The sequence below is a fragment of the Amblyomma americanum genome, chromosome 7 (assembly GCF_052857255.1).
Source record: "Amblyomma americanum isolate KBUSLIRL-KWMA chromosome 7, ASM5285725v1, whole genome shotgun sequence".
Classification (NCBI taxonomy): Eukaryota; Metazoa; Arthropoda; class Arachnida; order Ixodida; family Ixodidae; genus Amblyomma; species Amblyomma americanum.
In genome coordinates, this window is record NC_135503.1 from 410,177 (window position 1) to 436,623 (window position 26,447).

The 26,447-nt window shown below is 48.6% G+C and overlaps 1 protein-coding gene across 1 annotated transcript in view; it reads right to left on the reverse strand.

Annotated features, from left to right (window-relative positions):
• Patronin (calmodulin-regulated spectrin-associated protein patronin) overlaps positions 1-26,447 on the reverse strand; it is a 147,950-nt gene that overhangs the window by 66,501 nt on the left and 55,002 nt on the right. The window contains 3 exon segments of the mRNA XM_077630731.1: positions 867-2,259; positions 2,261-3,119; positions 15,688-15,766. Coding sequence (XP_077486857.1) covers positions 867-2,259; positions 2,261-3,119; positions 15,688-15,766 — 2,331 coding nt within the window.

Below are 26,447 nucleotides of genomic sequence, written 5' to 3' on the forward strand. Positions count from 1 at the left end.
AGCGGCAATGAAGCTAAAGATAAACAGACGCATAGCGCCAGCAGAGAGACCAATGAGGGGTGTCCGTGAGCATCAGTGCAGCCACCTCTTGGCTCCCACGGAAGGCTTACTTCAAGGAGCGTGGCCTCCAAGATCAGCTCAGGCGGCGCAGTTGATCACGGAGGCCACGCATGGATTTGAAAAAGAGAGGAGAGGGGAGCGGAGTTGCGAGGAGGGGCAGGAGGGCAATCGTGGAAGGCGCGTCGGCGGGGAAAGGGTAGCTCACTTCAGAGCGGCATGAAACGGGGCGGGCAGTTCGCCTGCGATGAGGCTCGGGAAAACGTACCGTGCGCCAAGCACACAAAGGGGTCGGAGGCAGGTTATCTCACATCGCAGCACCGGGTTTACGCTGTCCATTCCCTGTAACTGATCAGCAGGGCTTAATGACGTTTGTTATACGTGTGATTTTGTGCCATTGAAATAATGTATATTTTGATGGTCGCTCAGGTCTCGTTGGTTATAAGCGAAAGTTGGTGTTAAGTGTGTTAAGTGGGGCCGTTATATGTGGGCTAGACTGTATACCATGGCAACACCTCGTGTTGCCATCGTGGAATAGCAAGCTGTCAACAACAGTCATGGCCTCACTGCTTCCAATGGAGCTGCCGTGAAGTGAGCGCACTACGCCATTCTAATTCACTTTAGCCAGATTTCCACTGAATGGGACCCTTAACAGATGCAGTGACAGCCACACAAGCTAGGGCACTTCCCGCCACACCCATGCATCTTGGCAGACTTAAGGTTTCTTAAAGGCAAAGAAGCGACAGACTGGTGCATTCTGCATTTGTTATCGCCTGCAAAGTGCGACTAAGACACAAGTAAATGTGTACCTTCTGCAGTCAGGGAGCCATTGCTGAGGGCCGGCTCTTCCGACTTGGTGATCCGCGGCCGGAGCTTTGGCTTGGGCTTTTTCGGCTGCTGGTCATCGAAACTAATGAAGAAGCCCACATCGCTGTCGTCAGCTGCCGGCTTGGCCTGGGGGCGTGCAGTTCCCTTGGCAACACGGTACGTCCTGCCAAACTCTGCACTCCTGGGCTGAGACGCAGTAGAGCAACTCAGGGAGAGGTTCTCAAGGCACTCAGTGACATCCTTTTCCACAGAAGACGGTGGAGTGGCTGACAACGAGTGCTGAGAATCGCTCTGAATCGCAGTCGACTGTTCTGCAGTTTTAGTAGTGCAGGGTGCATGGAACGGCGGCGGCAGTGGGTGCAGCTGCTGTTGCTGTTGTGATAAAGGTAGCGATTGCTGATGCAGTTGCTGAGGTGGCATTGTGAAACTAGCGTAGCCCACTTGCCGAATGTCAGGAGCAGTACCGTTCTGGTAGTAAGGCGGCGGATGGTAGGCAAACTCATTTTGGCTCGAGGGATAGACGACGTAGCCCTGGTCCCCCAGGGCACCGCAGGGTGCACCCCAGCGCACAGGAGGCTGTTCAGCGACTGCGACCACAGGGGGACCCCAGTGTCCTCTGCGTGGTTGCTGCTGAGGTGGCATGGCACCAGGCGTCATGCTGTAGTCGCCCCACTGACGGCGCTGAGGCTGCTGGAATGGCGGCTGCACCACCTCCGCCATGAGATAGGGCGGTGAGGAGAAGGTGGGAAGGCTCTGGGGCTGGGCCCCGTCTTCGGTGCTGCTTCCTCCGTGCAGAAAGAACTTCTCCTGAGGCTGGGGCGCCAAAGGCACCGCCTGGGGACCATGCAGGAGATTTTGGATGGCCTGCTGCTGCCTGGAGATGCGCGAGATATCAGCCTGCAGATCAGTAAGGCTAGTGTTGAGCCGGTCAATAGATGAGACGCATTCATCTAGGTCCAAGTCATCACTCTGGGGCGAGTCCTCCACAGGCTGTGCATCTCCGTTTTGCTGCAGCCACCTCTGTGGCTGCTGAGCCTCCAAGCTGGCCGAGGCCTCCTCTTCCTCCTCGTGCACGTTGCTGCTGCTTTCGGCAGCTTTGCTGGTGTCCCCACGCGCCACTGCTTGTAGAAAAGCTGCCTTGCTCGCTTTCTGCCGCTGCTTCTTCACTCGCTCCTCCATGCGGCGCTTCTCCTGCTCGATTTTGCGCCGCCGTTCTTCGAGCTTTAACCGCACGTTGTTTAGCTGTGCTGCCAAAGGCGAGGCGCTGTCATCCACAGTCCTGCTGTTCTCCTCTTCCCCACCCTGATGCTGCTGTCCAGTGGAGGTCGGTGGGGAGGACGATTTGCCATCCATTGGTTTTCGCTTCTCTGGGGGGCAGTCGGTTCCCCGAGCCGTCTTGCTGCATGTAGACAATATTGATGCTGGACGGTGCTTTACCCGAGTCAGCAGTGTCCTTCATCTTTGACAGCTGTGCAAAGCTCATGGTCTGAGCTGCCGCCTTCTTTGTCCGTTCCCTGTGCTCAGCAAACATGTCGGTTTCAAATGGGTCTGTCATTTCCAGGGCAGCTTTTTCCCCAGAGAAATTATACATGTGTGAGAGAGAAGACTCTCGGCGAAGTGGGTAGCCGGCCTGCTTCTGCAAGCCTCCAGCCAGCTGGTCATAGTAGCTTTCTAATGTTAACGGTTTCTTCGGCTCCAGTTCTGTCGGGAGTCGACCCTTCCTCACAGGGGAGCCTCCATAGACATCTGTCTGCGATGCACTTCGGCTCAGCACCGACGGCTGAAACAGGTCCGTTCTGGAAGTATTCCTCCGCAACACTGAGCCTACATCAGACTTAGAGGCACTCCTGTGCAGGGGCGATGCAAGATCTGAGCCTATGACAGTGTTGCGTGATCCGCTCCGGTGCAGTGGTGAGCCCAACTCCGAGCGGGAGGCACTCCTTCGGAGGCTCAAAGAGGTGCCGGATGGTACTCTGTGCACGGACTCCTGCTCGTCAGCATCACGCACTCGTTGCATTACTTCTTGCGCATTTCTCGCAGGGGACTGGGGCATCGACCCCACCGAGGCGTCTTCGCCACACTCCAGGTACTTGGCGACATCACAGTTACTTCGCTCCTTAGACTCCCGCAAACGTGCTGGTAACAGTGGCTCCATGGCACCACTCGAGTGGCGCCGCAAGGAAGAAAAAGGCCTCCGGCCAGCTACCAGGCCATCATCCTCGTCTGAGCGACACCTGCAGGGAACAAAGAGCCATTACTCTCTCAGTCACAACAAAAATGTCACTGAGTATGATACAACAAGAGCCCCAGTTTCCACAATTGTCCAAAAAATCGCACATGAACTTTTTCGAGCAAGTTACTACACCTGCAGACACCCAAAGAATAACTGATAATGGGTATGTGATTATTTCAATCCTGTGCACTTTCATGCAATCTAGAATCTGGTAACAAGCAAAGTTCTACTCATTCCTTCACATGCTTGTTCTCTCATCCACATTGAACAAGCTAGCAAGTCAAGCGACCTTGACAACACATTCACACTCTTCTAAGACATGAGTTCACAATACTGCCGTCTTTTGGAAGGAATAATAACATATTAAAAGCTCAATACTTCAAGGGACAAGAAAAAATGCTCGAATTATCAAAAGGACCTGACGAAAACTGTCAAGAACTGCTTGCATCACGGTAAGTTTATTTGGTGAAAGACTAGGCAATGGCTGTCAGACTTTCGATGACAGTGAGTCGATGATATCGCATTTAATGATTGTAAGTCGACTTGAATATCAGTCGACCTCCCCATATTGCGTCAGGAAAGGGGGGGGGGGGGGGGGGGGGGGGGGCCTGTGAGCCCACTCCACAACAAAAATGTATGACAGTTAAAACTTGATTTAATGAAGTTGAGGGGAGCCACAAATTATTTCATTACATCAGGAACTTGTTAAATCGAGTGATGCATTTCTCGGTCACTTAATCCAATACAAACGATTATATAGTGCAGCAGCATACAGAAAGCTACCGCGGCATCATATTTGCGAAGCGTAAATATGCCGGAAACAACAGACACCGCTAGCGCGTAAGAAAAGAAAACAATTATTACTGCAACAAGAAGGGCCCCAACAGACAGCAAATTTATTTACCACATAAAAAGTCGGTAATCTTTGCTTGCGTGCGCTTCGTAAGCAATCGCCACCCGGATTTCTCATAAGTCTGAAGTGCGTCCAGCGCGTCTTCGACCCCTCGTGTGTCCTGGCAAACTGCCGCAGCAGGTCAAGGGCATCCATCACTTGACCCGGTGTCGGCACGGGAGCTTCGTGATCATCAGTATCGTCGTCAACATCTTCAGCCGCCTCTCCCGCCACGCTTCCTACAAGCCGCAAGATACCAACGCCATCCAAAACTTCCGTCGCGACTGCGTTTGCGTCCGCGCTCATGTAGTCGATGAAACTTATTTCTATGGGCAGTTCATCCACTGAGCATAGATACTCCCAATCATCTTCGTGCTGGTGCATGGCGCTCGCGCGGACTAGTGCAGCTTCGGTAGTTTCAGAGCCTAGCGTATCGCACATGCTGCTGTCAAATTCGTGGAGCCATGCAGCAAAAATGGCATGTGACATCCAAGCTTTTGAGTACGCAACATACTTCACGGGAAGCTTTTTTGTGCCTTTAAAACATCACAGCCTCACACTCTTTCCGATGACAAGGGGGTCTCATTTTTAGGTGCCGTCCAAGTTGACGCACAGCAAAAGGGTCAGCCTCTGATTGGTGTGTTTACCACTGTGGCACCCTTGCCCCTTCAGAGTGAGCGTTTTTTTGGGGGGGGCAACAACATTTAGAAGAGGCCGTTCTCATCGGCATTGCAGGCATCGCTGGGAGTGTATTTTCCAAGAATGTCGGGCATGTTTTTCGACAGACAGTCGCCGACTAAATCCATGTTCACAGAGCTCATTTCTCCGCTGAGCACTTTCCCGATAATGCCGTACCGTTGTTTGAAAAGCGACAGCCAGCCGGGACTTGCCTTGAACTCGTCCTCACCCAGCAAGCACGCGAACGAGCGAGCTTTTTGTTGGAGCAGATCTCCGCTCATGGGAATGTTCTTCGCCCGCAAATCCATAAACCATGCGTAGAAGGCCTCTTCCACCTTGCCGTGGGGAGTAGTCTTCAGCGCTTTTTTGTGTGAGAGATTTCCCAATGAAGTAGCGTGGAGGATATCATCTTTCCCTTTCAATATGGTAGAAAGAGTGCTGGCTGGAACGCCATGTGCTGCAGCCACATCACATTTCTTTTGTCCACTCATTACAGCACGAATTATGTTCGCTTTCTCGTCCAGGGTAAGCCTTTTTCTTTTCTTGTGGGGCTCCATGTCCGACACGCTAGTCAGTAGAGTTAGCGGCGAGCTTGCTCGCACACACCATGTTCACGTCCACAAGAAGCAAGGCGAGACTGACTGTAGGTGCTGTAGGCCTAACAAGCTGAGCTTGGCAAACACAGCACTACCTACACAACATTCGCTAAAAGAAATGGAAAGAGAAAGAAGGGCAAAAGCACGGGGTAATATCCACAGAAAAAACCGCAACAGCACTATCTATGGCATGCAACACGAAACTTTTTTACCCCTGGCGCCATCTGATCAGCTCAATTCAATATTATCTCGTATTCACAGCCGCGCGCTCGTGAAGAGCGCTCGCTCCCCTCCAGACCGGCTGCGTCATTTTGCGCCACGCAGATTGGTAAAAGCGGGACGAAGGCGCTCCGTGATGTGGCCGTTGGTTTGCGTCAATAAATTTTGGGGCGTTTTCAACAAAATAGACCGAAAATTAACACTTTTTCACACTCGTTTTTCGAGAAAAGGATCGTTAAATCAGGACAGATGACTAAATTGGTCTCGTTATTTCGAGTCAGTCAAAGCATTGGACCGTATGGGCGTCTGAAGGGGAATCGGGATATCTTCATTAAATCAGGACTTGTTAAATCGAGTTTCATTAAATCGAGTCTTATTAAATCGAATTTTGACTGCAGTCACTCGACTACACTTGCGCCATCGTCCTCAAACCTGTTTCACATGCCAGCAAAAGTGCTCGAGATTCCTACCGATAAGGCACAAAAACCTGTTTCGAGCCATCATAGCGGCTTGAGCACCAAAGGCAACGAGGTTCCAACAAGTGGAAAATTTTTCACCACAACACCACTCAATCACTAAATTAGCTCAGTCGCTTGCACGTTCGCTTGCAGTCGCTTGCAGCCTTCACTAGTTCTGCCATAGCCATCGCTGCTGCAGTCCCACAGCACATCGTTCTAACATAGTCGTCCAGTGAAATCCTGCAAATGGCAAACAATCACATCAGCTCGTCATCATCCCACGAAATCTTCCACTTCGCAAATAACCGCACCACGACATCGCGTGGAACAGACGAAAATTTTGCCTTCCTGCAGCTGCCACACCTGAATCACCCATCCTAAAACATCGAACTTGCAGCCTGGTGTGCAGTTCTTCGCAAAGAATGACACCCATCTTGAATATAGCCAAGAATAAGCGCCAAACGTTTACTGGACACGAAGCACTAATGATGACTGACGAAGCAAGTCAGTAATGACTGGTAATACGTGGCTGACAGTAAAGTCAAATGCGTCAAACAGAGCCAAAGAGAAACTATGCATGAGCGATGTTGGCTCTTCCATCAGCTACCGACACTCCCCGAATGCGCTGCCATTCCGAGTAGCGGTGCCACCACATTTGGAACAGTGACCCTTTTGCTGTGTCCCTTTCTTTCATTTCTGTTCTGTGTCACCAGCACAGTGTTCTTTTCTAATGGCCACTTGCCCCTCTTCGCGCGCCGTCGCAGATGCCCCCCACGGCGGGCCCCCATGCCCGCCTCTTGTTCTGGGAAGACGCTCCCTCCTGTGGACGCTTCATGGTTCCCTCCGTTCTTCGGGCGGGCAGTTCAGCTTCCGCCTCGGTCAACGCTGGTAGCACCCTCTTCAGTATTAAATAAAGAATCTAAAAGTACCGCATGTCTTTTGCTACACTGCCAACAACTACTGGACGCGACACCTTTCACCAACTATCAGCACTCCCACGAGCAGGCCTTGGTCGAAGTTCTGCACCAACTCCTGTTGAAGATTAGCCTTAAAAGGTTTGTTGACTGAAATGTCGAGGGGATGCAGCACTGGCGTCATGCAGCCTGCAATCACAGCCAAGTTGCAATTGCTGTTCTAAAGCTTGGTCTTTACCTCCAGGGCAACATGGCCAAGACATGCGTCCAACAGAAGCATCGGCCACGTGCCTGCAGGTCCCCCGAGAAATGTTCCTAGGTGCTGCTGCCACACTACTCGAATCCAGTCAGACATCGGCTCTGCTGTCATGCACCCTTTTTATCATCCTAAAAATGTCAAAGCATTCATTTTTATGGCATAATGGCATGAATATTAGCAGTGTATGTTCGTTTTTCAAATCTGCCGCCACACCACCTTATTGCTTTCTTTGCGACGCAAAACGCGACTAGATTTATCTCGATTGATCGCAGCCAGGCAGAGCTGATTCTACATTGTTCCGGAATGTTCTAGTAACTTTGCATGCTTTATCTCGAAAGTTCGCTATCAGCTTTAAATTGAGCACGGCCGACAGCGGCGGGCATTCTGTTCGACGACCGCCGAGCACGCTTGTCGCTTCGCCGCCGCCGAGTGATTTAGTCCCTTTTGGGTGCAAGTCAGCCAAATAAACAGTTTTCTTTTAGAAGACCCTTTCGTCAGTCTTGATCGCTGCTTCGACTGCCGTCACCACTACGTGACAATATTTTTCCTTTTAAGGATTATGTATAGCAGAAGTTTTTGGCCATCAGCAGTTATGCACAGCATCACTGCAGTACACCGTTTCTCGTACCCTGTCGTCCTCACCTTCACTTCTTGGGCTCCTATTTCATTAACTGTGCGCACCGTCAGCATGTCAAAATGCACCGGCGTCTCATCAGCGTTGCTGCCGAGCTCGCAGCTGTGTTCCCTATAGAGCTTCATCACACACCGCTGAAAAGCAATGTTCTCCTTCGAAATCAGATGGCAGCTTCTGGCATACTGTTGTCCAGCGCATCAAAGAAAATCTATTTCTTTGCATCATACCCTCCACCTAGCCTCAGCTTGAACAAAACACTGTGCGGGGCGCATCTGCATCTTTGTTGTGATCTCCACTGCTTTTATCTGGATTGCATCAGCAGTGACAGCGAAGCCCCTGCATTGTTCACGATGAACAAACTAACAGACATGTTCAATTTGTGGATGTCTGCCCTTGCGCGGTCTCATAAGCTTATGTGTCGTGGCGCCCTGGATAATCTGGTCCCGCTGCTTGCTCCACCTGATGATGCTGGCTCGGTCCAAGCCTAACTTTGTGGCGGCACTGAGGCTGCCATTATCTTCGGCAAACGCAATTACAATTCGATTGAACTTCAAACTGTAGGCAGCCCTCCTCATATTCTAGACTTTCTTTAAGGATGTCAAGCAAGTGACACCAAACAAAGCAACGCGCACCCGTGATGCCCAACGAAAAACTAGGCTTGTGTGAATACTCGATAATTTCAAATACTCGGTCAAAGCGTAAAGTATTCGACATTCGATTTGAACCGAATGTTTAGTATTCGAAATCCTGAAGTATTCATCCCTACTGAATAACAATTCTGGAACTCTTGCTTCATGCCCCGGAATCGCAACATGGCACACGTGCAACCTAACGTCTGCTGCCGCAAGTAGGCAGAGTGCACAGAGCTGTACCTGCCAGGTGTCTACGGCTGCACTACTCGTGGTGCGCACGCGTTGTAACCGACACGGCGTCGTGTATCAATAGAGGGATTTAGCACAGTACACTCTGCTTTCGAGCACCGCTAGTGCACACACACTGATCAGTCCCGATGGGGTAGGCTTGCAAACAACTGGCCGGCGCCTGGCACCTCAGGCATCCTCAGTGAGAACTGCGCGTGCGGATCTGCGCACACGCAGTGGCTCCTCGCAGAATCGGATCGCCATAGTGGCCACGATTCGCGCTATTCTAATTTCTCTAATTGGAAGACGTGTAGTTCTGTTGATGTCCGCAGAACGTTTGAACAGACTGCAGGTGCGGCAGCCGCCCTTCTCCGTGTGAAATTCAAGAATCAAGCACGACGGCGTGAGCATGAAAGGAAGCTAGCTAGAGGCACATCATGACAGGTGTCCCTTTCCGTCGCCTGACGCAGGGCGACGCTGGGCGCGCAGTGCAGATGTTCATGTTCATGGATTGTTTAGAAGCAATAGCTGCGCAATGACGCAATCGCAATTAAGACCAGCACTCGGGGGTCTTTCACAGATAGGTTTAACACCCCACAAATATGTCGGCTCCGCATGTAGGCCAACTCCCCAATTTCCGATGGCCACTTTCCAGGATGCAGACACAGCTTCAATAAGTGTGATGAAGTTCAATGCGTTGTGTTGTTGTGTTGGGTTTTATGGCACACAGGCAACTAAGGTCATCACGCGCATAGCTCAAAGTATCAGAGAAGTTCCGAGTTCTACAGAAATAGGAAAAATCATCAATGGTGCAGCGCTTAAGAAATTAAATGCATTTTTTTTTTCCATGCAATGACCTTGTGTGTCCAAAAAAATAGTAAAAACCCGCAATACGAGGTTGTTTTTTTTTTCAGATTTTAGCATGTACAATTTTAACCTCGCATTATATGCGGATCCAAACAATTTTTGGCCGAAATCCGCAGTTCTGGTTTCGCTATTATCGAATGCCGTTACCACCATGCTTCGAGCTATACGAGGCGCTATCTAGTGGTGGCACAGGTCGGTAGTTTCAATTTTGATGGCAGGTCACTACGCTGACCTGACCTCACGACGCCCAGGATGATCGCACTGCCCATGGTATCGAGACCATGAGAACAGTCCTTGGCTGCTTTTAAAAGGAAAGTACTCATAGCTGCCGAAAGCATCGATACCGCATCAAGCACTGTTACATGGTCTGGATGAGGTAGGGAGAGCCTGCAGTTACTGCTGCTGAACACTGGCCTCTCCAGCCACGCTGTGCAGCTGGATGGCGAACGCTTGGGCTAGCATTCCCTTGGAACTCACCGGTTGTAACTTCAAGAAATGCGGGATATCAAACGTGCTCAGAGGTACAAAGACGTGTTTCAGTTGAAAGCTATCTTTGACAAGGCCTTTCCGGAAGACAGTACACAAGACGATGACGATCACTAAAGCACTGACTACGGACACTTCTGAAGTATGGGCACCTGCGCGCTCGCACATATTCCGGAACCGGTCTGCACATGCTCGTGGCGCAGGACACAAGTAGGCGCAAGCGAGGCGCCCAATCTGTATTTGCCAGATAATTGGCACCCACTGTTACGTTTCGCCTACGACGCGCGGTATAGCCGGCGCGGATAAACGGACGCCGGGGCTTCGTTCAAAGTGGCGGTCATTTTGGGCTCGTTCAGTGCTGCCGTAACGCCTCCCGCCAAGCACGTCCAGGCAGGTTTCAATGCCACGTGTCGTCGTGTGTGCGTGTGTGTGTGTGTGCATGTTGGTGCCCACGCTTGTCAAAGCGCGGCAGCCGGGGAGAGGAGCTCCCCAACTCGGAGGCGAGGAGGTCTGACCGGCGCCGGCCCGGCGGACGCGCACGTCACGTCTGAACATGTCCGAGCGTCGCCGTATCGGGCGCCTCATCCCGAGCCGTTCCTTCTTGCCCTCGACTCCGAGGGTATAAAAGGCAGCTGCCCCGGACGCCAAAGAGAGACTTCGATTTCTTCCTTCGAGTAACGTGGTCGCCCTGACCGGCTGCTCTTTTGCGATGCCAGAATAAACAAGTTGTTCTGTTGCCAGTCGACTCATCCTTTGCCAGGACCTTAAGATGTTTCCAGCTGTGCCCCAGGCCGCCAGGCCAACGCTACCCTTGGGGCTTGCAACCCATTTGCAACAACTGGTTACCAGCGATGAGATCGCGACAACGGAGGCCAGCAGCGAAGATATGCGGTCAAATGTATGCTGAGCAGCTCAACGACCATCCGGGAGCAGTGCAACGAGCCCTGTGTGATGACTGGTTGCCTGCAGCGGAACGACTGCGCTGAATTCTTGGCTGCGAGGTTTGGTGAGTGCGGGACTTTCTTCTTCTGAGTTTTGCCAGGCTTTTGTTAGTGTCAGAAACAGAGCTGGTAATTGTGGTTGTCGTTGCTGCCGGGTTAGTTTGCGGCAAGACAATAGTAGGCAGTAGAGAAAGCAGCATTCGGAGCAGCCATGGATTTGAAGTCGTTGCGCAAACCGAAATTGCTGGAGCTTGCAAGAGAGTTGGGTCTGGATGTCTCAGACAAACTCAGAAAACCAGAACTGCTAAGGGCTATTCTTGAGTTGGAGGCTGAGGATGACGAGCTGTCGGAATGCCTTGAGACCATTGAGGAGAGGGAGCAAAAAGAGAAAGACGAGCGCGAACGTAAAGAGCAAAAAGAGGAGCGCGAACGTAAAGAGCAAAAAGAGAAAGACGAGCGCGAACGTAAAGAGCAAAAAGAGAAAGACGAGCGCGAACGTAAAGAACAAAAAGATAAAGAGAAAGAAGAGCGCGACCGTCAACACGCTTTGGAAATGAAGCGTCTCGAGGTAGAGATGGAACGCGCTCGTAATGGAAGTCAGGCACACGGTGCAGGAGAACGGGTATCGTTCAAAATGACTGACCTGATGCGGCCGTTTAAGCTTGGAGAGGACATTGGTTTGTTCCTGGTTAACTTTGAGCGAACGTGCGAGAAGCAGGGGTTCTCTCGGGAAACGTGGCCACAGCGCTTGCTCACTTTGTTACCCGGCGAGGCGGGTAACAAAGAGAGGAGGCAGAGGATTTCGACCAAGTGAAATCGAGTCTGCTAAAAAAGTACAGGCTGTCAGCGGAGGCGTTCCGTCGGAAGTTTCGGGAAAATGAAAAAGGCAGAAGTGAGTCATATACAGAGTTTGCCTACAGGCTTATGTCAAACATGCAGGAGTGGCTCAAAGAAGAGAAAGCGTTTGGTGACCACGAGAAAATTCTGCAGTGTTTCGGGCTAGAACAGTTTTATAGTCGGTTACCTGAGAACGTGCGGTACTGGGTCTTGGATAGGCCAGACGTTAGTACAGTGGCTAAAGCCGCCGAGCTAGCCGAGGAGCTTGTGACGCGTCGGGCTCGCGGAGCTAAGGACGGTCAAAAGGGTGAATTTGGCTCCAAGTCTGAAAGGCCGAAGTTCACACCCATGAGAGCAAGGGGGGACACACGTAGTGCGGATGCGAGTGAAAGCAGTCCGACCGAACAAAAGGAGACGGCGGCAGCCGAAGCCGAATGCAGAAAGCGGTTCGAGACGAGGCAAGCGCGCGTGTGTTATACGTGCCAGAAGCCGGGTCACTTTTCGGCGCAGTGTCCAGAAACAAAAACAAAAGTCGTGTTTTTGTCATTATGCAGCACTGACGAGAACATGAAGCTTCTCGAGCCTTACATGCGAGACTTCCTCGTGAACGGGAAAGAGTGCCGAGAGCTTCGTGATTCCGCAGCTACAATGGATGTAGTTCACCCCTCTTACGTAGAACCCGATATGTTCACGGGCAAGTGCGCATGGATCAAGCAAGCCGTGGAAGCTCACAGCGTGTGTTTGCCCGTAGCAAAAGTGCTTATTGAAGGACCTTTCGGAGCAATTGAGACGGAGGCCGCAGTGTCATCTATGCTGCCCCCCCAGTACCCGTACCTATTTTCGAACAGGTCCGATCACCTCCTGGGCGAGAAGGAGCTTTTGTTTGGTGAGGCTAGCGTTCAGGCCTTAACCAGATCGAGAGTTCGGGAGCTCGCTGCAAAGGCGGTAGTTGCGGGGCCGACGTTGTCGAGCAATGAGAAAGGGTCGGAGGCGCAGCAAGCTGATATTCAGAGCACGTCCGAACTGAATAAAATTGAGCCTGTAGCGTTGAAGGCACCAGGTACTGGAGAGGAAATGCCCGACACGGGAAAGTTAGAAGAGCTTCCGGTCGAGCTTCCGGGAATAGGCTCAGTGACGAACAGGGAAGACACTGATCAGGTCATTAGTGACTTAATCATTAAAGCACCGCTGTCGCCTGAGCAGAAAACCGAACTACACCAACTCTTACAAGAGTTTCAAGGTCAGTTCTCTGAGAGGCCTGGTAGGACTTCTGTCCTTACTCATGATATAGAACTTACCTCCCCAGAGCCAGTACGATCCAAGGCGTACCGGGTGTCACCCCGCCAGCGCGATATTATGGAGGCTGAGGTAAAGAAAATGCTACAGCTCGGTGTTATTGAGGCGGGTGAGAGTGATTATACCTCCCCTTTGATTTTAGTTGAGGTACCGGGCAAGGAACCTCGTCCTTGCGTCGACTACCGCAGGCTTAATTCCATCACTAAGGATCAAATTTATCCGATCCCTAACATCGAGGAGCGCCTTGAGAAAGTTAGTAGCGCTCAGTTTATTTCCACCCTAGATCTTGTTAGCGGTTATTGGCAGGTTCCACTTACAGAAGAGGCTAGTAGGTATGTGGCGTTCATTTCACCAATGGGAACATTCCGTCCTAAAGTTTTGAGTTTTGGTTTGAAGAACGCGCCATACTGCTTTTCAAGCCTCATGGACAAAGTGTTGCGGGGACAGGAAGAATTCACTTTACCGTATTTAGACGACGTAGCGATATTCTCCACATCCTGGTCTGAGCATATGGCACACTTGCGGGCAGTGCTAACCCGCCTGCGCGAAGCGGGCTTGACAGTCAAGGCTCCCAAGTGCCAATTAGCACAGGCCGAGGTTGTCTACCTCGGTCACGTGATTGGACAGGGTCGTCGCCGCCCCTCTGAAATAAAGGTGGCCGCTGTGCGAGACTTCCCACAACCGCGCAGGAAGACCGATATTCGGTCGTTCTTAGGTGTCGCCGGCTACTATCAGAGGTACATCCCCAGGTACTCCGATATCGCGGCTCCCCTGACGGATGCTCTAAGAAAAACAGAGCCCCAAACAGTCGTCTGGAGCGAGACAAAGGAAAGAGCTTTTAGCGCCCTAAAGAGCGCCCTAACAAGCCAGCCTGTGCTACGATCGCCAGACTACACAAAAGGGTTCGTTGTTCAGTGCAATGCTAGTGAGCGAGGCATGGGCGTTGTACTGTGCCAACGGGAAAATGGAGAAGTGGAACACCCCGTCCTGTATGCTAGTCGTAAGCTGACCTGTCGTGAGCAGGCATACAGCGCCAGCGAGAAAGAGTGTGCGTGTCTCGTGTGGGCCGTTCAGAAATTGTCATGCTGTTACGTCTCGCCTACAGCGCGCGGTATAGCCGGCGCGGATGCACCGGATGCCGCGGCTTCGTTCATCGCTGCCGCAACGCCTCCCGCCAAGCGCGTCCAGGCAGGTTTCAGTGCCACGTGTCGTCGTGCGTGCGTGTTTGTGTGTGTGCATGTTTTGCCCACGCTTGTCAAAGCGCGGCAGCCGGGGAGAGGAGCTCCCCAACTGGGAGGCGAGGAGGTCTGACCGGTGCCGGCCCGGCGGACGCGCACGTCACGTCTGAACATGTCCGAGCGTCGCCGTATCGGGCGCCTCATCCCGAGCCGTTCCTTCTTGCCCTCGACTCCGAGGGTATAAAAGGCAGCTGCCCCGGACGCCAAAGAGAGACTTCGATTTCTTCCTTCGAGTAAGGTGGTCGCCCTGACCGGCTGCTCTTTTGCGATGCCAGAATAAACAAGTTGTTCTGTTGCCAGTCGACTCATCCTTTGCCAGGACCTTCGGATGTTTCCAGCTGTGCCCCAGGCCGCCAGGCCAACGCTACCCTTGGGGCTTGCAACCCATTTGCAACACCACGCTACATCCGACGTATCTGGCGCACTGGCGTACACAAATAATCAGAGACTGTCTAAGAGCTGACTGCCTTACTCACATTATACGCTGATGAAAACTTTTTTTTCCGTTTTTGCAATCCCCAAATTAAACCACATATTATATGCGGGTCCGTATTTACAAGGGTTTCTACAGTACGATTTTTAAAATGTCCATAGTGCCGTGAAACCTTTTTGTGTGTGCTAAAAGTATTGAAAATATTCGCTTAGAAATTGTTTGAAGAAAATTATTGTTCAATTTGAATCTGCTTTGAACCAAAAAAGCACTATTTACACACGCATCCAAGAAACCTGCTAAGTGCCGACGACACCAGGCCCACATGACAACACGCTGATGGAGCTATCGGGGTTAATTTAGGCCGGTTTTTGGTGTTCTGAGCCGCCATCTGTCTGTAGTGTCGGAACGCACCAACACAAGAGGCCTAAAATCGTGCTGTGGACGCCATGCTACCTCAAGACTCCGACGGCTCCGGCTCGATTCTAGAGTGAACAAGCAAGCTTGGCGGCCTTGGCAACGCGCTCTTACTTGCAAAAAAGGAGGTGCTTAGATTCGCATGCAAACTTTGTCCAAATTCTTTGCGCAAGCAGGGGCAGTGCTTAGAATCAAGGGGTACTTAGAATCATGAAAATATGGTACTCTTATTATTTCCACTTTTTCTCAGTCTTCACACAGTCGGTAAAGTTGGCCAACTTACTACACATATGTAAATGCCACCGATGACAACATGCTGTGGAGACTTATATATCAGCAATGTCACGCGACACTCAGAAACAAATGTCAGGCACATTCCTTATGCCAAACTGTGAGAACATCTCTTCACAGCTGTCCCCAGGCAATTCACATGTTTTGGAGGAAGGAACGGTGAAACATCTTTCGCCAGACTGACTTGGCAGTAGTAAATTTAACCTCTTTTGCTTGGACAAAATATTGCTCAAAGACAGATGAGCACAAACCTCACCTTGGTGACGAGCTCAGTTGGTCCGAGTCCTCATCCTCTCGAACAGATGACCGTGTCGTGCGGCCACCTTGCATTGCACCTAGGCTCAAAAAAAAGAAAAAAGACGATTACACACTGCGTAATGAGGACAATAAGCACTAGCTATGAAGACACAATCCTGTTTCAGTCACATTCATTCACTGTCAATGGTGATAATCATGGCCTTAAGATCCCAGAGCTGATATTATTTGACAATCATGACTGCTCCAGACTTTCTCCTAGTTTTCTTTCAGCGCCTCTGAATTCTGCCAAAGCCACCAAGGGGGAACTAAAGAAGAGAGCAAGGCAACAGCTACGAGCTCATACGCACACCCCACCCCCCCTTTTGGGGCTCCGGACAAGGGAGAGAGTACGATAGCAGCCGCTTCACCGCCGAGTCAGTGGTGATTAATACCCCTGCCACAGAGCAAAGTTAATGTCATTCTCATCGAATGACTTTTGTTCGACTTAATGTCATGGCGGAAATTCTTTAAGCGCTGACCAATCGTTTAAAAAATGACGTTTCGGCCCTGACTTACGGGGGTCTTGTGAAGGCTGCCGTAAGTCGGGGCAGAAACGCCATTTTTTAAATGATTGGTCGGCGCTTTAAGAATTTCCGCCATGAACATACCCGACCAGACGGGTTTCTGTCAAACCCTGGATTTCGCTTAAGGTCATATTTTTCCGCGCTGCTACACGGCCAAAACTAATGCCATTTGTAAATGATGGCAGTTACGATGGATAGAAAGGGCAGCATACAAAATTATGATGCACGCTTCAATATGTAGCCAAAAGTATTGCTTTGCGAATGAAAACCAATTTTAAAATCTTAATCCTCATTTAAAAAATGTGTTTATCACTGCTATCCTCCACAAGTACAAGCCAAGCCAAAGTTCAGCCAGCAGCGACAGGTAAATGGCGGATATCACTCTATGAATGGACTCACGGCAAAGGGAAGCGATTGCTGCGATTTCATGCTTTTGAGTACAAAGCCAAAGCAGGCTGGCCCAGTACAGAAGCAGATTAACGCAGCATAAAAGACCGAACAGCATAAAAGGCGCACAACTGCCGCAACAACAGGCACAGCCAACACTCTGGCAACACAATGCACCTGCCGCACCGTCAACATACAGCTGGCTCATGAGCTGGTAACAAGAAAATTCAAACAGCGCTACACAACTGGACCAGAAAGAGGAGGAGACAAACAGAGCGCTAAACTTACAAGTTCAGTGGCACAGAGTTGTAAGTTCAGCGCCGTGTTTGTCTCCTCCTCTTTCTGGTCCTGTTGTCTAGCGCTGTTTGAATTTTCTTGTTACCATGGCACACCAACTTGCTCAATCTGCTGTCCTTCTACAGTTCATGGGCTGCCTACAGACATTGGTACAGGCTTGGCTATACAAAAAACATGGCTCATCGATCCGGGTTTGCTGGTAGCGAGAGTGACAGTTCTATATTTTCGAATGCTATTTGGCATTTTTATATAAATAAAATGAATGACCACACATATACGAACACAGAAATATTATAACACTTGTGACGCTTATGCAATTTATTTTAGGTGTATATTCTCACAGTCTCTGGTATCAAGGTAATTCATTAGCTCGAAGACCGCTGATGAATGAGTTCTGTAAACTCATTCAATACCTAATGTCATATTCATCGAATGTCATTATATTTATTCATGTGGCAGCAAACTAATGTCATTTTGAATGAATGTCATTCGATGGGAATGACATTAAATTTGCCGTGTGGCAGGGGTATGAGAGGATCCCGGTGTCCTTCATCCAAGAGCACCGAGTGTTGTATGGTTTCGATATCCACTTTTTGCTGCCATTTTTTTTTTTTGCGTTCTTCGTTTCCCTTCGGAGCCTAGCTACGATGATTTCACAACATTTCTTCATACAGTACAACCCAACTATAGTAAACTCGATATAGCAAAAAAATTGGATATAGTAAAGTGAAACTGCAGTCCCATTTTGCCTTCCATTGATGACTGTACATTTTTTTGGGTTATATTTAGGAGTTGGACTTTTCGGTTTAAACAAAAAAAAGATAAAAGTACGCCGAATTAATTTCTCAAAATTTGGTGTTAACCGAAGAAGGTCAGTATTTTTGGCTTGCAAGGCATAGCTAGCTGGCTGCCGAATACGGGTTACACTCACTAAGTAGGGAAGCCAGAGACATCATGCGACAAAGGTATTATAAAGAAAAGAAACTGCAGAAGACACTTTGTCGAGACTCAAGAGTGAAACGGCGGAATCCTGACATCATTGCCAATGGCGATCACACACAGAGCACGTGGCACCGAACTCGTTCTGGACGAAGTGTCTGTTAAAGTAGTTTGTGGCCGCCTGGAACTGTTGCAACGCTGTTTGTGGATCACGAGGAGACGCGTCTACCATGGCGGTGTCGGGGTGTAGTTGGCCATCCTCATCGTCCACTTCGCTCGATTGTGTTTTACTTGCTCAGCTTGCCACAGCAAGTGGTGGTCACGGCGCTTCCAAGCTTCATTTGCCTTGGTACCCGGAGATGCAGCGAGTCGCTTCAAACGCATTGCCTCTCTTGTGTTGGCCCATCGCGTCCCTGGACTCTGTTGTGTCGGACGCACCTCGCCGCCCTGACGAGTGCAACGTATACACTCAGCCTCTCTTGAGTGCCACTTGTGTTCAGCTGCTGCCGCACATCGCGTGTTGGGAGACACAGGTTTGGCAAAACGAGGCATCCTTGCCACACGATACCGCAAAGCAAACTGCCGCCACCGCCGCCGCCACACCACACCCAAGCAGACGGTCGCCACGCGCGCCTCGCAACAGTGACGTCAGGCCACACAGTGCCCAATCGGGAGGCCACCTCAAGCGCCTGACGACAGCGACGTCACGCACACGAGCCAATCAGGAGGTGCACACCTGTGCCTAGCGACAGTGATGTCACGACACAGAGAAGACCAATCAGGAGGCCGGAAAGCTATGACAGTTTCTGCTAACGGCAGATGACCTTGACAATGAGCCATTAAAGGCTTCCGCCTTAAAACGGCACAGTTGCACAATTTGAGGTATTGCTCCACTAGCTTAACGCCTCTGCAGGCAAGGAAGCGTCATCCCCTCGCCGTCTTCTAGCTAAGCACCGTTTCTTCACTTACATCCAACACCTGCTTACAGCAGATAGTTAATATGGTTAATCAAATGCATGTAAGAAATTGACATGAAACCGCAAATAAGCGTCACAAAAAAGCATGTTTTGGCTACCGCGACAGTTGAGTGGTAGTTCAATTCCTACCACAAACACGCAGACCACGTGATGACCCACCCTCGTGCTCAACGCAGCGTGACAACCCAATGATAACATGTCAACCTAGTTCTTAGAAGTAAACTTCCACTTCCGTTTTTGTCTGATGGCTGCCTCATTTAACTTCAGTCACTCTTTTAATGAGAGTAGCAATTTTTTCTACAAGCAAAGGTCCAGGTACTACCATATGCACGTTAATTACTGCAAAATATATTGTTCAGGATGACATAAATACAGATATATTTTAAATGACTTTTTACCACACAGAATTGCCACATTAAGTCAGTATTTCATACATCGAAAATAACATTCAAAAAGGAAAATAAAAACAGCAACCCGAAATAAATACCGAATTTTCAAAAAATAAAAACCGGAAAGTCCAACCTCTAGTTATAGTAAAGATTTCTTTGCAAAAAAAAAAAAACAGCTATAGTAAAGAATGTCTGGCCATGGCGACGTACTTCCCACGGAATGACGAAAACTCCTTAGAGCTTGTGCTCTAAAAAGTCACAACAGAAAAAGATTGGAGGCCTTCTTGATGACATTCTTAAGCAAGAAAATGCAATAGCATTCTGGTTGCCTGCTATGGTGTTTACAATGAGCATCTGCTTTTCTTCCAATTTTCTCACAAAAACCACGCTTGGAACTGGTTCCATTGCCCTTATATGGTATAGATGAGTCATCATCTTTAAGAATGTTCTAGTAATTTCCAATGGATTATCATATGAGATTATACTGGGGTCAAACACAAATCGCCCACAAGGCAGCAACGCAGAAAATAACAAGTTCACGTGTGCATTAAGACCAATTAGGAATTGCTTTTCCAGATAAGGTAAACAGCTTTCGCTGTCGCAGCTCTGGCAGTGTAGGGGGTTGTTAGTGTAGCGGAGGTTGCTATTTTGAAGCCCCTTTTAGGCCCCCAGCTTTCATGAAATAAATTCAGTTGGAAGTTCTGCGCTTTTGTGTTTGCATCTTTGTGTCCCTTATTGTCCCACCTTCTTCGCGCAGATTTATAATTGGTGAACACACTTCCCAGATTGCTACATACTAATCAACAAGCTTTTGTGAATTGTTGTGTGTTGTGCTAGGTTTTATGGCACATAGGCAACTAAGGCCACCATGCGCCAAGCTCAAGGTATAAGTTTCCTGCAGAGTTCTATAGAAATGTGAAAAATCATCAGTGGTCAAGCACCTAAAACGTTGGTACTACCTAGCGATGACAAACGAAAGATAGTTAAGAAATGGCTACTAAGAAAAGCTTTCAAGACGGCCGGGTAACCTCAGCAGCCATCCTTGCCTGAGCAAGGATCTCGAGGCTCCCAGCCACAACAAAAAAAAAAAAAACTTCAGCCTTCTTTCCAGGAGCGAGAAGTGACTGAGGTGTATCAAAGAATGCAGAAGAATCGGTTGGTAAAAATTTAGAGTTTTCCAAGAAAACCTGCATCTGAAAAAGCTAAAAACACAAGCCGTGTCAACAATTGCATCTTCACCCAGGAGCAACATTGGGTGCAAAGGAATGTGTTCATTATAAAACTGAGTAAAACATTTTTAAGAGCGTCCGCTCTTATTCATCCCGTTTCCGGATTTCTTGGGGTCTGCTACCACCTTCCTTCGGCGTGAAATTTTCTAAGTCAGAGGGATTCAAGATAGCGGCCCACATAATAAATCGATATAGCAACCCAATTGTTCATTGATTGGTGATGTCACTGATTTTGCGACGTCATAATTAACTAGTCACGTGACTATGTTTAATTACTTATAGCTCGGTAATTAATGAGGCCATCATAAAACAAATTAGATATTTGGAATCCTATAGATGAGCAGAACACGTCAGGCACTAAAATGAACTAATGAAGTTAATATTTAGTTATGATTACGCTTACATTTAATTGCTTAATTATTTTACTGATGACATCATGCTCCTACTAATGGCATATTCGTAACAGGCTCAATGAGTAGAGTATGTTAGACACCAATATCGCCAAGCCAGCTAACGCTCGTTACTTCAACGTCTTCCAGGTGGTGGCGGCATATTTTTTAGCTAAGTTTTTCAAGTTTTGTGCATGATTTAATATGATTAACTGTTAACTCTTCTCAACATTTTTCACGAACAAGTTTTTCTTCTTTTGTGAATAGAAAGTTGTGTGTTGTATGTGTGGCCAATACGGAGATGACATAAAATAACTGTAATGAAATGCTCTTGCTGCAAACATGACCTCCATTAACCTAGAACTGGCTTTACCGAGTGCAGTTTGTTAAATGTTTACTTCATTGTTCTACGCTGTCTGCAATTTTTTCCTTAATTTCCGTTGTACTAAGTTCAAGCAATCCTTAAAGGGTATATTTACTTTTTTATTTCCTTGCCACGAGCTTGAGCAGCGTACAAATTTGCTCTCTTTGCCTTTTATTCCAATATGACTCGGGACCCAGCAGAGTTTATTGTTTTGTCCTTGAGCTATGGCTGTTACTATGTTGTGTATGACGTCACCAAGTAGCGGAGTCGTTGCATTTCTTGAGTGAAGAGCTGTAAGTACACTTAAGGAGTCACTGTAATTAAAAATGTTTGTGAGGCTCTCGTTTATTATTTTTTCTATGGCCAGGCTACGTAACTTTCAGCAGTGAAGATGGATGCGCACTATGGAAGTCGTACTGTGTCCTCCGAATTCCCTCGTACTGCTGCAATTCTTACATAAGCATCAGTTTTTGAACCATTATATTTTTCTTCGAGTGCAAGGGATTCTTGTATCATATGTTGTTGTGGAGTTTGTTTCTTCCGGAAGTGCGTAAGAGTGAAAGATTGCAGGGAAATTGTACTATGGAGGCAGTGGATCTCGTCCTTGCACAAAACCAGGTAATGTGTTTAGTACGCCAATATCCTCGCATATCTCTTTAAAACGCAAGAGCAGTGGCCTGGTAGCTTGGGGTTTGTTGCTAAAGAGTGTTCTAGATGGGCACTTTGTAGCTATAAGGTAACATAGATGTTTCTGCAGACAACCGATTTTTAGAATGTACGACCATGTGAGCATGGCTCCTTTGTCTGCAAGTGACAGTTTGTTGGCTTCTACATTAAGACTATTTAGGGGCGATGTCCTGTATGCACCAGTGGAAAGACGCAAGCCTAAATAATGTACTGGATTCAGTCGTTTAAGGTATAATGGTCTCGCTGACCCATAAACTATACATCCATAATTTAAGGTAGAGCGAAAAACAGAGTGATAAATTTGTAAAAGACGTGTCCTATTGAAGCCCCAGCGTTTTCGGGAAAGTAACTTTAGTATGTTTAAGGATCGAGAAGCTTTCTTTTTGAGAGCATTATTGTGAGGTAGGAATGTGGGTTCTGATAGGTGATAGGTTTCTCCTCCGTGTCCCTTTAAATGCTTATTTTTTATTTCACTGTATTTTGCAACAACACAGCTTTCACCTTGTAAATATATTTCTACAAATTCTGCTTGAGATAACCACTATGCATGGTCAGTGCATCCTGTTTCCCTGAATATATGAAGTATTCTTTCCCAACCTCAACCAGGAGCCATCCAGATGTAAGCCAGTTTACCAACTCCCACATCATGTTATGCTTACACTGAAGGTAAAAGGCATGTATGACCTTTTACTAAGCACTTAGCAACCACTTCATTTTAATTCACGTGGGCACTTTCAGAATGTTTTGGAGTTATGTATACAGACAACATGCCAGCTTGTTTCTGCATGTGTCACCACTGACTGGCTCTGAGCACAACTCTCTGGGCCTGTCTATGCTGCTGCATTCCAGCTTGTGCAATTCTCATTGCAATATGCGCTAAAAAATCACTGCTAAAATAAAACTGGTCGCCCGCTCACTGCGCAAAAAACAAAGCCATGCATTTCAGCGCAGTGATAGGTGGCTTGGCCCCTTGGTCGCCACACTGTGCTATTTCAACTTTGGCTTTTCTGGCGGACCGAATAACATTACAGAGAGAAATCAGTAGTGTTGCACGGTCACTCTTCTGTGAAATGCACAACTGCTGCAGCTACAACTGCTTTTACATATTTGAAATCACTGGGAATGTCATAATTTTCTTGCGTATTTGGCTTCGTATTTGACAGCAGTGTGCTAAAATATGGAATTTTTAATTTTAATACATGCACAATTCAGACACACACTTCTTATATCGATGAATAAGTGTCTTTTGCAATAACAGTTAAGTGGGGAGACAGCAAGGAGGCCTGTTTGCTCGACAGTGACAACCAACCTTTATAGATGACAACTAAACTGTGCATGGATTAACTAAAAAGCTACAAAACAAAGGCAATAAAATACATGTAAAAAGACTGCAGTATGCTAGTTTGAATAACTGAAGATTTAACCTGTGCCTGATCTCAGCTATGTGAATTTCCCTGCTATAATTACAAGCGACTGAATATGTACTGCTAACCTATAGCTTGCTCTAGTCCCGTATCCCTGGCTCTGAGAACTTGCGATACGAATCATGTCGTCGTTCTGAAATCGTAATTGCCAGTTAGAGTATAGCGTAACCTTCAAAGGGGCACTCTTCAAACATTAGGAGGCAAAAATCTTAGATCGTACTTAGAATGGTTGCATGTATGAGTGGTCTTCAGAGGAGTCTAGCCAACTAGCGGTCGAACGAGTTGTGTCGCGATCGCGGTGTGATGCCTTTTTTCACTTTCTGAATTAGAAATAGCACAAACATTAAGGGGAGACGCGGGTCGAAAAATGGCGATTTTAAGTAAAAAAATCACTTTTGTGTTTTCGGCTGCTTCAGTAAACTTGAGCATTCCTATTTCATGTGTGCAAAAATCAGAGGCATAATTGATCTGGAAATTATCGAAAACCCCTGTTAAAGTACTCGCGGTGGCTAGAAAAGGTGCGGATCTTTCCCATTTTTAAACGCGTGAGGCGTCAAATCGCGGAATCGTACTGCACTGGGCTTGCGAGAGGAGCTAGGCCTATGCTTTTTCTCCCGGAGGCGGGCTTTGCCACTGCGCAAACTGCCAAGAAATAATAATAAAACCAGCGTTTTCATCCGCCAAAACCGAGAGCTTCCACATCACGTGCTTCGATTGTGGCCATGCCATTAGACAGTTTTAGCTGTGCGTACGCAACGGCTGAGCGTACACAAGGAGTTTGCGAGGACGGTAGTGCGCATGCGCAGAATGCAAGCGTGCGTACGCTAGCCAGCAGACTTTGCGTTGCGGCGCTTGCGTACGCTAACGTTGACAAGATGACGGCGCCCTGCTTGCCTGCTTCGGAATAAATACATGTCGCCGCTGGATTCTCCGACGCAATAGCTCGCTCAAATGGTAGCGGTTCGCTTTTATTTCGCCTACTCTTGCCCACATGTAGCGGTATAAGCGATAACTAGCCCCTGTTTTTCAGATAATTTGGCGATTTTCAAGCTCCTAGGCCTAACTAAATGCAGTGTGTTTTCCTCGTAGCAACGACACCTGGCGAAGCAGTTTTCTAGCTTTTAGCCAGTTCTTACATTTTCTTCGGTTTGCATAGTTTTTGTTCTTGGAACAAAAAAGGCTCCCAATGCACTCTTACTAGTTTGCTAGTTATCAGTAATCACGGATGAAATTTTCTTCAACAGAGCGTTGATGTGCTTTGACGTCTTGTCACTAGATGGCGCTACGTGCTCCTGAGGAACACTACGGCTCGGCCAGCTAAAACTATATTTCGGAGCGGACAGCGTAGCACATGCAGCGCCGTAGCGCTTTGCGTACGCACAGCTAAAACTGTCTATTGGCTTCTAGCTCGCAAAGCGGCATTACGACGTCTGCTCTTCTGCGACACACAACTCTCGCTACGTGCTCCGCAAGCTATTGCAAATATTTCTGCTTTTCGTTAGTATGGATGCCGAGAAGAAACGTATCAAGTTTCGGACGAAGCATAAATTCAAGGGAACTCACAGGAAAGTGAAGCGGCGTGCGACGGAGATGCCCGCGGCAGCTAAGCCTAACCTCGGCCGAGGCGACACTTCTGACGCTTCGGAGCCGGCTGGATGTTCGAACTTCATCGAAAGCGTTGACAGTTTCGTTAGAGCGTCGGAAAAGAAGACAGAATTCTTCGAAAATGAAGGCAGGGGTGGTGAAGAGTCAGCGAGTGCTTTTATCTGCGAGATCGGCGCCGTGAATGACCTTGTGAGCGGCGCAGCATGCCCGGAGTGCGGACGATGCGAGCTTACGATCGACGAGCTGGCTGGGAAGTGGAAAGGCCTTGCGTCATTTCTGGAGTTGCATTGCAACAATGAAGCATGTCCCACATCCGTTGTTTCGTCGACGTATTCATCGCGGCGTGCAACTCCGGCGGGCGACTACAATGGTGAAGCGCGTCCATCTGGCAGCGCTAGGGAGAGCTTCGCCGTGAACGTCAAGGCCGTGGTTGCGGCGCGCGCTGTTGGAGCAGGACACAAACAACTCGTCCGATTTTGCGCAATTCTCGGATTACCGAAACCGATGCATCAGAAATCATTCAACGCCATCACGAAGGTGCACCTCGCGGCTATGAAGGCAGTGGTTGAGAACTTGGAGTTGGCTCGCAAAGTGACAGCCCAGGAAGTTGGATCTGCCAATTTAACTGTTATGTTTGATGGCACTTGGCAAAAGAGAGGCCATAAGAGCCATAATGGTGTAGGCACAGCCATTTCTGTAGAAACAGGGCTTTGCCTAGATTTTGAATTTTTATCTAATTACTGTCAGAGCTGCAGTACTCACAAGGAATTTGAAGATAAAGGGGAGGAGGAAATATGGCAAGCCTTCCACATGCCAGTGTGTGGAAAAAATGTCGATTGATCAGCACACGCCATGGAAACAAATGCTGCTCTGAGGATATGGAATAGGACAGAGTCCTACAGCACTCCCCTGATATTCACAACCTTCCTAAGTGACGGAGACAGCAAGGCCTTTACAGCTGTGTCAACGCCAAGTGTGTATAATGGTGTGCCCATCACAAAAGAGGACTGCACTAACCACATTTCCAAGCGGCTTGAGACTGCACTACGAAAGCTCAAAATGCCAAGAGGCCAGAAGCTCACAGATGCAGTCATCCAGAAGCTGCAAACCTACTTTCAAGCAGCCATCACTGCCAACAGAGGAAGTGTGCAAGGCATGTATCGTGCAGTTTGGGCATCCTTCTTCCACTCATGCTCGACAGATGAAGCCAGGAGCCACAAATTTTGCCCGGATGGAGAGGACTCATGGTGCAAGTTCAAGAGGGCAGAAGCATTGGGTCAGGCAGCCCAAGCACACACCCTTCTCACCAACAGCCAGGGCAAGGCAACGCTGCCCACATACAAGAGGCTCATAGATGAACAACTGCTCTCTCGTTGTGTGAAGGGGAAAACTAAAAATGCAGCCGAATCACTCAACAGTAAGATTTGGCTGTTGTGCCCCAAGACAAGGTTCGCCTCGCGCACAGTTGGCGAGATGGCGACATCACTTGCTGTCTTATGGTTTAATCA